The sequence below is a fragment of the Schistocerca serialis genome, chromosome 2 (assembly GCF_023864345.2).
Source record: "Schistocerca serialis cubense isolate TAMUIC-IGC-003099 chromosome 2, iqSchSeri2.2, whole genome shotgun sequence".
Classification (NCBI taxonomy): Eukaryota; Metazoa; Arthropoda; class Insecta; order Orthoptera; family Acrididae; genus Schistocerca; species Schistocerca serialis.
In genome coordinates, this window is record NC_064639.1 from 467,419,488 (window position 1) to 467,435,959 (window position 16,472).

Below are 16,472 nucleotides of genomic sequence, written 5' to 3' on the forward strand. Positions count from 1 at the left end.
TATCAGGTGGTTGTAACTGTAGTGCAAGTACTCACAGAAGTCCATTGTGGGCTATAATTATGGTATGGCAGGGAAACTTGGTAGATATTCTAATACATTAGTGTGGAACAGATTTTCACTGGAAGAAAAATTAGTTCCAATTTTGGCCACCAGCTCCAAGTCAGGCACTGTGAATGCAGGAGAGAGCTATAGAAAGGTTTCCATACATAATGGATTAGAAATGGGATGTAGGCAGAAAAGGTCAAACAAGAGAGGAAGTTGTGATGTTTGTTTTATTATAAACTGCCACTTACACAGTTTGTTCAATATGAGCACTGAAGACATCGACTAAATGCTGCATCATCAAATGACATGATCAACAGTTTTGGTGGAATCAGGGCAACATCTTCCTGTATATTGGCCTTCAAATTAGGTAGAGACCAAACATGTCCCTGGTCAGGGTGTTCTTTTAAATATCCTCAGAGCAAAAAGTCACATGGGTTCACATGAGACGATCTTGCAGGCCATGCATTTGGAAAACCTCTGGAGATAACACATTTGTGGAAGGTTAAATTAAGTATTTCTTTCACTCATCAAGCAACATTAGGTGTTGCCCTGCCCCATCTTGCATGAAAACGGTGGTTTCCACACAGCTGTGTTCTTTCAAAGCAATAGTCACATACTGTATAAGATGGTCTCAATAACGTGCAGACATCATGGTACACCTGACCGGCTCCCAGGGTGCCTTCCCTTCAAAGAAGAATCGACTGAGAATAAAGATTCTTGTGAGTCCACACCACACAGTCACATACAACAAATGCAATGGTTCTTAGTGCACAACACATGGTTTATTAGTATCCCAAATTTGGCAGCTCTGTGTATTCATTGCACCCTGTGGATAAAATAAAATGTGCTCATCAATCCATAAAATATCGCCTGGCCAAATGTTATCTACGTAAATCGATGTCAGAAACTGAAGAGCAAATTCAGATCATTGCTGCAGATTATGATGTTTTAGTTGCTGCACCGTCTGGATTGTGTAAGATGCCAGTATAAAACACTGCAAAACTTTCCATACTGTTGACCATCGAATGGACAATTCCTGTGACACTGTGCGAGTACTAAAACTACCTGGGGCATGTACTGCATGATCAGTTACTGCAACAGCAACCTTGTCAGTAACTTCTACTGGGTTGACACACCTTCCTCTTTCAGGTGACACACAAAGCTCACCCATGTTTTTGAATGTCGTTATCATTTTCCTTAAACAATTTCATGACATCAGGCATCTACTCAGACCTTCCATTTGGCAATACTCTATCAAAGAAGCACTCAAATTGCTGTCATTCATATCAGACAGTCTCACTAACAGTGCACAGTCTCTCTTCTTGATAGCCTTACTGTTCACTAATGTTATGACTTGTCAAATGACACCATGTGTGTCATGCTGTTTTGCACCTGGTGGCCAAAATTGAAACTAATTTTTTCCAGGATATATCGGTTCCACATTAATGCATTAGCATATCTACCAAGTTTCACTCCCATATGATAATTACAGCTCACACTGGACCTTCATGAGTAGCTACAATTTAATTACACTGAAACACCAAAGAAACTGGTATAGGCATGCATATTCAAATTCAGAGATATGTAAACAGGCAGAATATGGTGTTGTGGTCAGCAATGCCTGTATAAAACAACAAGTGTCTGGCAGGCACAGTTGTTAGATTGGTTATTGCTGCTACAATGGCAGGTTATCACGATTAAAGTGAGTATGAACGTGGAGTTATAGTCGATGCACGAGTGATGGGACACAGCATCTCCGAGGTAGCGATGAAGCGGGAATTTTCCTGTACGACCATTTCACGTGTGTACCGTGAATATCACAAATCCCGTAAAACATCAAATCTCCAACATCGGTGTGACTGGAAAAAGGTCCTGCAAGAACGGGACGAACAATGACTGAAGAGAATCGTTCAAAGTGACAGAAGTAAATTGCTGCAGATTTCAATACTGGACCACCAACGAGTGTCAGCATGTGACCCATTCAATGAACCATCATCGATATTGGCTTTCGGAGCCAAAGGCCCACTCATGTATCCTTGATGACTGCACAACACAAAGCTTTATGCCTCGCCTGTGCCCGTCAACACAGACATTCAACTGTTGACTGGAAACATGCTGCCTGGTTGGAGGAGTCTCATTTCAAATTGTATTGAGTGGATGAACATTTATGGGTTTGGAGACAACTTCATGAATCCATGGAACCTGCATGTGAGCAGGGGAATATTCAAGCTAGTGGAGGTTCTGTAATGATTTGGGGTGGGCCCAGCATGTGCAGTTAGAGTGATATGGGACCCATGATACGTCTAGATATGACTCTGACGAGTGACACATGTGTAAGCACCCTGTCTGATCACCTGCTTCCATTCATATCCATTGTGCATTTCGGCAGACTTGGGCGATTCCAGCAGGACAATGCTACACCCACACGTCCAGAATTGCTACATAGTGGCTCCAGTAATACTCTTCTCGGTTTAAACACTTCTGTTGGCCACCAAACTCCCCATGCATGAACATTATTGAGCATATCTGGAATGCCTTGTAATGTGCTGTTCAGAAGATATCTCCAGCCCCTCAGTCTTATGGATTTTTGGACAGCCGTGCAGGATCCATGGTGTCAGTTCCCTTCAACACTACTTCAGACATTAGTTGAGTCTGGGGGACCTACACGATACTAGGCAGGTGTACCAGTTTATCTGGCTCTTCCTTCAGTACAACCACACAGCATGATAAGGTTAAGAGGATATCCAGTGAAGTCTCAGGTTTATCTCAAAGATGACCGCCGGTAAAGCTGGACAAATAGAGATTCGCTACATTGGCTTGTGCCATGTCATTTGATGACTTTGCTCCTCACAACATACTAACAGGATTCAATTTGAATAAAACTCTTCTGCAGGTTAGAAAAAGTGACTTTGACCATTCACTTTGGACATGGGAGATGCATTTAGCGATAATGCTAATCACATTGGCACACAAGCACAAGAAGAATGTACTGTACTCAAAACTCAAATGTCATGACCTGAAACAATAATTGAATGTTCTTGTGCCAGCAGTAAATTCTATACACCAATTTTGAAACCTATGCTTTTTGTTTATAGTTACAAAAATTAGTGAATGAAAAGTTAAATCATGGTTCTCCAGATACCTCATCATGAAAATGGGCGCTGACATGTGTGAAACTAGTCAAGGAATAAATTGAGAGAGAACTAAAGTAGTCATATGCCTGTGTTAAGAAGTATTAACAAGTAACTACCAGTAATATAAATTTACACTGCTTGTGCTTAAAAACAACATAACTTAACTTTAAAAAACAGCAAATAAGGATACTTTTTAAAAAGCTGTTATTTTTGTGTTTGCAGTAAGTTGTTACTGTTTATCTACTGCTGCTTTTGCTTCCTTAATATTTACACAAATTACCTGATGACCATTGGATGATAGCAGTTGCATATGACCTGCTATAATGGAAATTTATTTTCAATGAGCATAATTCCCATCACAGTCCTCTGAAGGATAAATACACTTACTTTAATATTGACTCCATAAGCACCACTTTGATCAGCAATTCCATAGGTCAATACAATGAGAGACTGCCTGACTGCATTGCATGCAAAACAATTTCTCAGTGTCTCACTTTATTTTAACTCTGTATCTATTTGGGCAATAAAATTTCACTTAGAGCCTTTTATTTACATTGTGGCAGTGTCCGTGTTTGGTACATGATGTTTTTTATTTCATTCGTTTGAAACTGTTATTACTTTCTGAAGCCTGGGTTTGAACAGTATGAAACAATTATTTGGACTATATACCCTTTATTAATGTGGTTATGAACAGAAAATTTACAGCTTTTAATAGTTCCCAAAAAATCGTAAGTATTAAAATGGAAACTGTATATCACCTGTGGATTCAAATACAGTTTTATGAGGTTTAGTGCACTAGCCCATTTGGAGGACACTAGGGTATGACATTATCACAATCTTGTGATTTCATGAAAGTATGAAGATCTATATCACAGTGGTTAACTGTACATTTGAGCTCCACACAATCTGAATTAAGTCCTCTGTTGGAACTACTGATCCACCTTCCTCAGGCTCTCGTGTTTACTCAGATGACTTACAATTGTGAGGTTTAAAATAACTGCTGTGCCTAAGGCAGTCTAAACTTTGGACATTAGAATTTTAATGATTCATCTTCAAATGTTATATAAATAGTCATTAAATATATGTCATTATTGTTGTAGTTGTGGTCTTTATTTTACCAGCAATGAATAATCTAAAATGATTTTCTATGATGACCACAAAATTTACAGCTTGTTAAAGAAAGAGGTCTATATTAATGTATATCATTTAACATTATATATGTCTTCAGTGGCTGTTTAAGTAAAATATTCTTTGTGTCAGAACAGAATTAACCAAGAATTATCCTACAGAACCTCAAGGCACAAATGTATGTGCAGTAAAGAAGTTTCAGTGACCTCACTTATGCTGACTGTGGTTAACATTCTAATCAAGAAGTAATTGCATTCAGCTAAGCAGGAAACAAAACATGTGTCTTCTGCTGTAGCTTACTGCTACCTTACCACAGGGCCAATAGATTTGATACATTATTCAGTTCAGTTGCTCATATGAATAGCTAAGCTTCTACTATCACTGAAGAAAACAACTTTGAAGTTATTTAAATGCAGTCAGATGTTATTTTATTTGTTGTGTGACATTATAATGCAAACTTCTCTTACCTACAGATTACATAAGAAATAACCTAGTACCTTACACCTAATATTACTTTAACAAAATAAATAAACCATATATTTTTACACTAAATTAACAATTATATTTACCTTGTATGCCTTTTTAGCAACTCTCTGTAGGCTAGTCTGAATACCTTTCTGTGCTTTCTTAATTGCATCATCATTGACTTCAACTATTGTAACTTCATGACCAGTCTGGGCAGCAACCTTTCAACATTATGACAAAACATTTGTGTGTCATTTCAAAATAGGCGAGGAAATCTTACATCAGTCACAAATATCTGTTTATTTTTACTTATTCATATTTTTCAGCATTATTTTTATTGTGGTCATCACACTTTAAAAATATTTCTTGCTACTATTACCATTTATTACCATAGCTACATCATTTGCCAGTCATGACTGTACAGACCTTGTAATTTTGAAAAAGTTAAGATTACACAGACATTTAAGTAAAATAATAAACTTCCATAAGTACAGTATAATACTTAATAATATATAAAGTTGGAATTTGTTTTGAAAGTGCATGTTCAGTAAACAGTAATTAATTTAGTGCATTTTTTAAGCAATCCAACATCATGATTCACTATCAAAGAATTCATTCGAACTGTTCAGTGATTTTAGGCATATATTGTGCAACATCTTTCATCAAAATTTCACCAATTCCAAGGAATGCATTTCATAGTTTGATGAATGAGCACATCAATAACCACTGCTGGAAAACTGTTCCATGCCAGAGTGTTGACAGATTGGCGTATGTCTCTGTGTTATAATTGTGGATATCACTAGTGCTGCTGTTCTGTTTCACAATATTCCTTCGCACACACGAGACAATTGAAGACTTATTGACTGGAAATAGTCATCACTCATACGGATATGATGATGGGTTTGCAATGGTCCAGGTTCCTGCTTCATACTACGAGCCTTCTTTCTTTTCTTTTCTTTTCCTTTCCTCCTTCCTTTTCAGTAACAGTACATTCTTGCAGCCTGACCCCACACAGTAATTGAGTTTCTGTTTACTCAAGACGTATAAGAGTTGTGAGAGTTTATCACACGTCTGTGCAGTGTGTTCGTAACTAGTGAGTTTGCTGTCCGTCATGAAACCCATAAGTTTGAGAGCCCTTACACAGTTCATCTGTCCTTTATCATTGAGGCTACATACCATTTTTTGAATTTTTTTTACTTAATTGATTTTCATTTTGTTTATAGCAAACCATTCCTCTGTCACATCAAACCAAACATCTGCTGCTTCTTGAGCCTTGATGCCTTTTAAGTACAAAGTTGTGTCATCTCCAAATTGCAAGAACTGTCCATGAGAGCTTAAATAATGTACAAAACTTAGGAATAAATGGGGTTCATTACAGATTCCTGTGGCATGCTGTATTCAAACATACAGTCATGTGATAGTGCCCTTTGGGCTGATACAATCTGCTTTCTAAATAAGATATGAAGGTTGCTAGAACAGTGCCTCCAACTGCCTACTGACCGAGCTTGTTTAGAATGACTATGTGGAATGCAGTCAGACACCTTGCTGAGGTAACTAAGTGCTGAAGATTCTTTTTCTAACTACTCCTAATCCTGCTCCTGCTGTTGTAGGTTTGCCTTTCCAGAAACAATGGTGTGCATGTGTAAATAGTTTATTATTTTAAAGTAATTTGAGATTTGATCTTTCATTGCAGACTCAATGATTTTAGTTGGAGATTGGAATAGTTAAGATTGGTCTGATGCTTGCCACCAAGTCTGGGTTATCATTTTTATAAATAGGCATTGTCTGTGCAAGTTTCAGAAAGTCTGGAAACTATCTCCAGAGAAACACTTATTAATTACCACAGCAATTTAGCATGTAATTTTATTGAGGGCATTAGCAGACATCCAGTACACATCCTGGCTATCTGAGGGCTTATAGGGTTTTACAATATATATTTATTATTTCTTTTTTTACTTTCCTTTGGTTCATCATGATGTACCTTCTCTTTCTTACAGCAGCTGCAGGGTCTATATTCATGTCCAGAATTGCACTTTAAGTGTTTTCTACATGCCTGGACTACACATGTTTAAGGGACAGATAAGTGGCTTTTTCTACATTCTTTCTGTAAATTCTTTCTGCCTGTAAATGTGTTGTAAAATATTTCCTTTGAATAGAGTGGAATAGAAGGAAATGGGAGAAATTCAATTGATTGAGATGAAAGAGGCTTCAAGAACATACAGATCTGTACTTTATTTTACACTTCATTGTTAAATTATGTTAATAATAGAATATCTAATTGTGTATCATTAAAGAGCCATTGCTTAACAGCCTAGTGGAAAGGTTAATTATGTAGTACTGGTGGTTTATACTGGTAATTATAACGTGGATTATACTGGTAATTATAACGTGGAATCACTTCTCTGCACTGCATTTAAATGTAAATCTTTGACTTCTTTCCACACCCGAGAGGCCACTCTCTGTAGGAGCCACGAAATACAACTAACATAATGTAAAAAAAAAAATGTGTTTTAATGTCAGGTTATTGAATTCAAACTTGCAAACAATTTTAGTGGGCATTATCACACTTTTTTTCTCTCTCCTGCTGAAAGCAGTAAGGTCAAAATAGAACAGAAAACACTGAAATTCATCAGATGATAAGAATTACTTAGTACGCTTTTTAATTGAATTACTACAGAATGTTGCTTAGTTTTACATAGATGGGTAAATGATCGCCTTTGTACCTGCCTTGGCGAGAGTGTTAAAAACAAGTCTTAAGGATAACATCTAGCAACCTTTCACCTTAATTGATATGATTACTCGATTCCATGGTAGAGATATGGGAGTGGCTGTGGTAATGACTGCAAGGGGGCGTGAATAAGAAGTAGCCCACAACAAGGGGTGCAAAATGTTACTCGAACGATGTTAAATATCAACTAATTTGCACTATTTTATTTTGCCACTCACGAATTTGAAATTTTTAATTGGAGAAACATAAACACAGGTTCATTGCTCGCAGCTCTCTCTCTCTCTATATATGTGTGTGTATTGAACGGGCGACTTGCTTTTGAAACAAACACTAAGCAGCGACAGTGGTACAAGAAGTTGTAACAGCACCGGTAGTTTGACAACAATCCTAATGGTACACTAGAACTAACTTACTTGTGCGATCCCTGACCCCATTAAACCACCTCCCACAACAGTTACATGCTTGATTGCGCTGGACATAGCTGCCGACGCCGACAGCGAGCGCTTCAGGACCATGAGTGACGTAGTCATGTTTGCAGAAAGTCAGATCTTCCCCGAAGAAAAAAAAAATGAAATCTCTGATACCAGAAAACAGGCACACTCTCGACTGGAATGGTGCTGGTGTTGGGTGTTAAATGGTCAAAGTCCTATGATCAAAGGGCAGCCAAAACCACATTGGATTGGACTATAACGTACACCAGAGACCCGTGTGTTACCGGGCGACCTGAGTGTTCCGCACGACCTGTTATATCTGTCGAAATTCCCTTGACCATTGATACCGTACTGCAAAAGTGTTAATTAGCATTTTTGCGTTTTTCATTACATCATTTTACTGTACGCGCCGTTGTCTCGTGCGAAGCTCATTAGCGAATGCTTATCGGTGTTCCACATCTGTTTATTTTTCAAATTAAGGAATTACATCTTAAAATGTGTATTATGTTAGCTATCTGATCATGCCGAAGCTTCACTGAGGACTTAACAATAATTTGCAATGTTTCCCTTGTCAGTTATATACATACGAAAGTCAACGATGTTTTATTGATAACATAAAACAAGGCCGTATCTGCCTAGCAGTACATATGATCTGAGCATTGAGACTTGGGATGCTCTACGTATGTATTATGAAGAGCTTTGGATTGTTTGTAAGCACTAAGCAGGCCGCAGGTGATGGGTGTTAAACAGTGAACTGTGGAGGATATATATTACAGTATTTCAACATGGTGAATGTTATGAAAGGTGTGTTGGTCGAATGGTAAGACATATGCATTTATTACAGTGTTTTCTGATAAAGTGCGATGTTGTTGGTGCCTGATGCATACAATTTTTATAGTACCGTGGAACCAAGAGAGAATCATCGCCTTGCGGCTTCCAATAATAAATGTTTACATGCTTTAAGGAAATACGTTAACTTCCTTCTTGTAGATAAGATACTGAATTTATTACTGACATTCTTATGTGTCCTTATACTGAACATTTATTGATAAAGTTCGATTGCAGTTAGCTTCCTTGTGTTGGACTAATGCAGTAGAATTCGTCTGAGTGAATTATTATATAAACATTGAAAATTCATCAACATTTTTTGTTAAATACAACATTCTTTAGTTGGAAAAAAATCAATTGGCTTGTCTAAATATCAATAGTGTACCTAATCTACTAGAGACATATGATGTTCCATTTTGTAGTGTCTTAATGCTTAGCCAAGTTTAAGTATTGTATACAACTTTAACTTCAAGTAAACACAACAAATGACGTGTACTTGTAGGATTCATGTTGTGTTTCAGAGTACAATTTCTGAGTGTGACAATGAGTTTGATAAACCCTATCAGTAACATTTCACTAAGGAAGTTAGCATCAAAGCACGATTTAAATTATGACAGTTTCTCCAAAAGGTTTTAAATGCAGACAGAGTTGAACAATGGTAACATACACTGAAGGACAGTTTTGAATTGTGCCGTAATGTATGAATCCCGTTTATGTGAGACGATTCACCTTGCTATGCAGGATATAAAGTGTGTAGCTAGGTCAAAGAAAATCTACCTTGTAGAGAAGCATTATTATTACAACAAACCAGCAATTAGCGTCAAATAAGAACATCAGGGGTTGTTACAGTATTTCAAATCTAAGAAGACTTGAGCTCTGATTCACGTTAGTGGTATATGGAGTTATGGAAATTAAAGGTAGCGCGAATGTAACTAATTAGAAAGAAAGCTGTAACAGTTTTAGAAAGTGTCTTCAAGAGAGTGCAAATTCAGGTTTTTCGCATTTTTTTTATTTTTTTTTTTATTTTATTTTTTTTTTTTCCTCTCATGGACCAAACAAACATGCAACCATTGGTGCTACCCTCAATATCCATTTTGGTCCAATTGAGTAGAATCCCCTTTTTTTGAGCAGTATTCTTAGATGGGTTCCACAAGTGTTTGGTAAGCAGTTTCCGGGTCTAGTGTAGCAGGGGATACAACCCGTCGGCTTTGGACAATGACGTCACAAGTCGCCAGTTAGCAGTTTACCATTTTCGCTTTTGCTGTTATGTTTCAGTTTCGTTTTTTTACTGATTGCTTAATAAAGTGGATCTGTTTATTCTATCTCGTGAGATTTTTTTTTTAAAGCCAAAAAACACTTATCAGCCACTGAAGGGAGCTACAACACTAAGAAGAATCGCTTCTCGATTGGCCACTTGTGATGTCATTGTCCAAAGCCGACGGGTTGTATCCCCTGCTGCACTAGTCCCAGCCATTCAGTTTCATATCCTCAAGAATAGTTACAGTGCAGTATTTGTGTGAGATAATTCGTTCTAATTGTGACTTCTTGATATTGTAATTGCAGAATACTGCATTTTTTGCATCTTGTGAAGCACCTAATTGTACATTTCTGAACATTTAAAGCAAGTTACCTATTTTTGCACCACTTTGAAATTGTATCAAGATCTGACTGAATATCTGTGTGGGTTTTGCTCATGTAGCCTAGTTCTTCATAGAAGATAACTGCATCCTCTACAAAAAGTGTGAGGTAACAGTAAGGTCTAACATTGTCTGTCAGAACATTAATATACAATATGAACAGAAAGGACCCCAGCAGTTATTTCTGGGGGCCTGTAGGAAGCAACTTCTGCCTCTGTTGGTGATTCCCCTTTCAAGGTCACATTCTGTAGAGGAGCTGTGGCTCAAGTTTAAATGTGTAAATGAATAGTTCCATATGCCCAGGATCGATACGTGCCCAGCAGAACAGTTCAGAATGGTAGAGATGCTCCATGGTGTACAGTGACTAAGAAAGTTCTAAAAGAACGGAGACCACTGCATAATCATAGGGTGAGTGAGAACTTTAATTAGAAATGGAAAACTAGGGCACAACATATATTCTGCAAACTGTTACAAGCAACAGGAATTTATGCATTTAAATAGTAATGTTATGTTTCCGTATTTTCAATATTAATTATTTTACTGAGCGTTATGGAAGGACAAAGAAAAAGCACAGCTTTTTTCATACTTGAATATAAAGATTAATTCCTGCTCTGATGTTCATATTTCACTTAGCAAATTTTTTAATTGGTTAACTGCATCTGTTTAGTACATAAATAATGGCATAATAGATTTTTTTTAGCTCCTAGATTAAATGCTGCATCCAAGAAAGTGTTATGGAAGGACATTTTTTCCCAGCTATACAAATTTGACTTTTAGGACAAAATACATTGTTATTTATTGAATTTTATAACAATAAATGCTATCATACAAGTTACATATTAATTTATTACTGAAATTAAAATTATGTAGCATAGGAAAGTGAAATTATTGTTAGTAAAATATAGACTTTGTACATACGTAATTTAAAACACTGTTCTGAAAAAGCAGCCTTTACATTTAATAAATTAACACTGGAAAATGATTTATAAACGTCAAAATAATTGAAAAATATATAGGCATACTTAGGCTTAACCACTTGCTTAAGAAAGCATGAGTAATGTTGCTGAGATATTTCTTTTTTTGTTTTTAAGAAATTGCTAGGAAAAAAACATTCATTTAGTCATTGTTCATAAACATCAACAGGATCTGAAAATTTATAAGTAAGTGTTTCAGAACTACCATTAATATGTGGTTCACTTAACACAGAAATAATGCCAGCAGGAGAAACATTAAAGACATCATTCTGGACAGTTTTAAATGTCTTTTTAGTATTGTCTGTTGACTTTATTCCCATCACTTTGTAAATGTCTTTATCAGCATGAAACTTCTGAATAATGCATGCATACCTGTATACAACAGCTGTATCACTAAACACTTTGCAAAGTAAAAATGATCCATTAGACAAGACTGAATCATCTGTTAACTTGCTTTGAACTACTTGGTTCTGCTGGTGCTTGAAATCATTTGCACTCTGAATAAGTTTGTAGGTCCTTCCACTACTATGCTGCCCAGAAAAAACAGAATTTTCCAAAAGTGTGACGATTTTTTTTATCAGAAGAGAGTTGTGCAAAATGATATTTTCGAAGCCCACTTATGGGCAAACAGTTATTCCTTTGGCTTTCCAACAGTCTCTTTACTGCTTCAGTTCTTGGCTCTGGAACATAAATCACAATAATACTTTTGGCAAGATCTTTTGCAGCTGTTGCAAATTCTTCTGCATTATTTACTACTATGTTTTTCTGGGGAGTATGGAACGAAAAATGACTCTCTTCAGTTCTCCTCTGATGCCATCACGTGGATCCTTTCCATGAGCTGTTTCGAAGTAACTTCGATCAGCTGTTACACCAAAATCTTATTCATGAAAAAGAAGATCACAAACAGAGAACTGGCTTTTGAACTGACTTGCAGCTCCAACACTAAAGTAATGGACATGTGAAATTGGGAACCCAACTTTTGTTTTTAGATGTGCTAAAATTGCCTGATTGAAAGCATGGACACTGTCCTTACTATGTTCTAAAGAATCAGATACAACACAGTAGTTTATATGCTTCAGTTCAGGGCACTTGTAATACACAATGGCTGTAAAAATAGACACACTGGGTAAACACCAGTGAGCCTGCATGATCTCAGATTGATGTTTTATCGAAAAGTTTTCTGAGAAATCCTCAAGTACAACAATGTCTGTTTTGGGAAGGACACGCTTTAACGTGCGCAACTCGGAGTGCTGCCTACGCGCACTGCAAACATGCCTGGTCAAACTGTGTAATTGTAAATAAAGTTGTACCTTTGCTACTGACAACTTTGTTCGCATTTCTTGTTTCTTTGTATGACCTTCTTCTAGACACCTTTTTTAAAAAGTTATTCTTTCGTTTAAATCTAATCCTTCAAAATAGCTGTCAAGATTTGAAGTGCCACACTCTTCACAATTCCTGTCTATACAGCTGATATTGGAATCACAAACTGTTTTCTCAAGTACTTCATCTAAACTTTTTGGTATGCTTGACACGTGCTTGTTCAAAGACCTTTATAACATAGCAGACACAAACTTCTCAATCTCTTAGTGTTATAGGTACAACATGCTTTGGTCATAATTGTTTAGATTTTGACAGTCCAATGGGTAACTCTCCATGCTCTTTGCAGAAAAGTTCATAAATTTCTTTAATATTGTACATCAAAAATCTCTTTTTGCCTGTACTCTTTACCACGTTCAATAGAATTCCTTTCTGCCAGGGCACTGCCAGCTTATGTCATCTCTTTCATAAAATTGTATCACTATCTGTATATTTTGATTTGGCACAGAATCCCTTCTTTTTTTTCTTTCAAATACTGATTGTTTGGGTTTTACATTCCTAGCAGTAAAGCCAGCAACTTCAAAAAAATTATTAAGTTTTTGAGGTGAAAAGGATTTGATGAGTTTTCCAAGAACTTCGGGATGCTTGGAAGGTGATTTTGGGAGACATCTCTTGACCCTAGTGGTAGCTTTACCTAACATGATAGGTGACATTTTTAATGTTGGATTTGCACTGGTTTGACGAACAAGGGCATGTTGCATCTTTTTCTTTTCTTTTTCATATTTTCGTAAATGACATATCTTTCCCTCAGCTAATAACTTCTGTCATTTTGCTTTCTTTCTCTTACAATCTTTTTGATGATACACTTCTGCTGTTACTAGATCATTCATTTTTCGTTTTCTGCATTCCTTAGCACACTCGGCACCAGTTTTGGCCATCACACCTGCACATATATTCAAGAAACTGAACCAAAGTAGCAATTGAATTTACATTACATTTCCAAAAATTTCGTAGTAAGCCATTGATGTACATTACATTTTATTTGCAAGCTCAAAGAGTGAACATATGCTCAGCTGAACCAAAGTAGAATTGAATTTACATTACATTTCCAAAAATTTCATAGTAAGCCATTGATGTACATCACATTTTATTTGCAAGCTCAAAGAGTGAACATATGCTCAGCTCAAAGGAGATATGCCATGATTGTTTAGAGTATAAATTAAAAATTACAAAGCCAAAAAATTGAGAAATTCTTTTTACATGTTTTTAGAAGTGTTGCACATAACAATGTCACCCAGTCTTTGCAGAGTAGGCTACGATATTCTTTCACTGTTAATAATTATAAAAATATTTGGAAGTTGTCAGGTAAATACTAACAATAGTAACAAGATGCCTCAGCATGTAAATATTTGATACACTTGCTTATATAGCATATGGAATTATAGCCTACATTCTTCACCCAGTCTTTTGAAGTAATCAGGCTTATTCGAAAAAATGTTTCAGACTTATGCATAAATAAACAAACTTTGTTTACATTAAACTAATACTTACTTTCAAATTGTTTATAACCTTACAACCAGCAGATTTACACTTCCAACATAAACAGCCACTTGAAACCTATACAACAACGGAGAGAGAGAACAGAAAACTGTAGGGAAAACATCTGACAGAATTGTTTCATTGGCTAGCTAGGTAAAGATATGCTGTGAGTGGCTGATTTCGTTTTTAGAGGTAAACTCAAATAGACATTTATAACAAATGTCCTTCCGTAACAAAAAATGTCCTTCCGTAACAAGTTTTACAAAATAAATATTTATTAAATAGTCGTGTTTCATGTGGTTTTATGGTACTGAAGACATCATAATACTATTATTAGGAAGTTATGTAAAAGAAAATTTTATGTTAACTGTTCATTATATTTGATATTGAAATTATGTCAACAATTTGTTACGGAAGGACATTTACAATTTTGGGGGAAATTTTATGTCTTTGATAAACATACCAAATTCCTTCTTTTAATACCAATGTATTCCTGTTAGGCTAACTTAAGTGCCCACATAGATTTTGTCACAGGATCATCAATTTGTGTGATACAAATAATAAAAATGAAATCTCCTTCCATAACAGAAAATATTTTATTTTTTCTAAATGTATGAAAAAAAATCACACTAATAATTATTTAAAAACAAAAATGACTATAGCATATGAAACTACATAGTTTTCTGAACAAGATAGCAGAAGTTTTATGGTGATTAAAAGGTTTTCGAATTTCAGTACTTGTGGCATACAATATCGTGGCCTGATCCGTCAATGTTTCAGTGACTACTGTAGCAGAATTTTGTCTAAAGATCTTTTACAACACCCAAAGAAATTCTGGTCATGTGTAGAGGCTGATAGTGTTATCAAGGTTTGTGCCCAGTCACTCATGTATAAGACAGGAATGGGAATTGAGGGCAGCAGAGCAATAGCAAAGATACTTAATTCCGTTTCCACATGTTCCTTTACAAAGGAAAATCCAGAACTGCCCTTTTTTAATTCTTGCACCACTGAAAAGATGAGTGAAATAAATATTAAGTGTCAGTGACACTGAGAAACAGCTTAAACCATTGAGATTGAACAGAGCTCCTGGATCCAGTGGAATTGCTATCAGATTCTATACTGAATTTTCAGCTGGGTTAGCTCCTTTTATAGCTGTAATTTATTGTGAATCCCTTGAGCAAAAACCAATGCCCGGTTGTTGGAAGGAAGCATGTCACACCTGTTTACAAGAATACTGGTAGAAGTGAGCCACAAAACTACCATCCTGTATCCTTGACATTGATTTGCTGTAGAATCTTAGAAAATATTCTGCTCTCAAACATAATGAGGTATCCGCAACATAATGACCTCCTCCATACGAACCAGCATGGATTCCGAAAACATCAATCATGTGAAACCCAACTTGCACTTTTCTCGTATTACACACTGAAAGCTTTTCATTAAGGCAATCAGGTGGATGTAGCATTTCTTGATGTCTGAAAAACGTGTGGTTCAAGACTACCCCTACACTTACTAGCAAAAGTAGAGTTGTATGGAGTGTCAATTGAAATTTGCGACTGGAATGAGGATTTTTTGTAGGACGGATGCAGCAAGTTTTCTTGGAGGGAAGTCATTCACAGATGTAGAAGTAACTTCGGGTGTGCCCCAGGGAAGCATTTTTGGACCCTTGCTATTTATGTTGTATATTATTGAACTCTCAGACAATACTAATAGTAACCTCCGACTTTTTGCATATGATGCAAACATCTGTAATGAAGTACTGTCTGCAAGAAGCTGCATAAATATTCAGTCAGTTCTTGATCAGATTTCGAAGTGGTCTAAAGATAGGGAAACTTGCTTTAAATGTACACAAAATGGGGAAGAAAAAAGGCCAGCTGGGGTGGCCAAGCGGTTCTAGGCGCTACAGTCTGGAACCGCGCGACCGCTACTGTCGCAGGTTCGAATCCGGCCTCGGGCATGGATGTGTGTGATGTCCTTAGGTTAGTTAGGTTTAAGTAGTTCTAAGGTCTAGGGGACTGATGACCTCAGATGTTAAGTCCCATAGTGCTCAGAGCCATTTGGAAAAAAAGTAGTATCTTACCACCACAGGCATGGTGTGAATCAGTCAGGAATATACTACAATGCCTCTATTCAGCATGCATTTAGGCACTTAAACAATCATTCTTTCTGAGCTCTATATGCGAATAGAATGATAAAAATGCTAGTAACTGGTACAGTCTGCCATTCACAGTGGTTTGCTGAGTATT

The 16,472-nt window shown here is 36.5% G+C and overlaps 1 protein-coding gene across 1 annotated transcript in view; it reads right to left on the bottom strand.

Annotated features, from left to right (window-relative positions):
- Positions 1-8,224, bottom strand: part of LOC126457380 (hydroxyacyl-coenzyme A dehydrogenase, mitochondrial-like) — a 48,665-nt gene extending 40,441 nt beyond the window's left edge. The window contains exons 1-2 of the mRNA XM_050093637.1: positions 7,914-8,224; positions 4,877-4,993 (exon numbers count right to left, since the gene is read on the bottom strand). Coding sequence (XP_049949594.1) covers positions 4,877-4,993; positions 7,914-8,030 — 234 coding nt within the window. The 5' untranslated portion in view covers positions 8,031-8,224. The remainder of the gene's footprint in view (positions 1-4,876; positions 4,994-7,913) is intronic.
- Between the last annotated feature and the right edge of the window lie 8,248 nt (positions 8,225-16,472).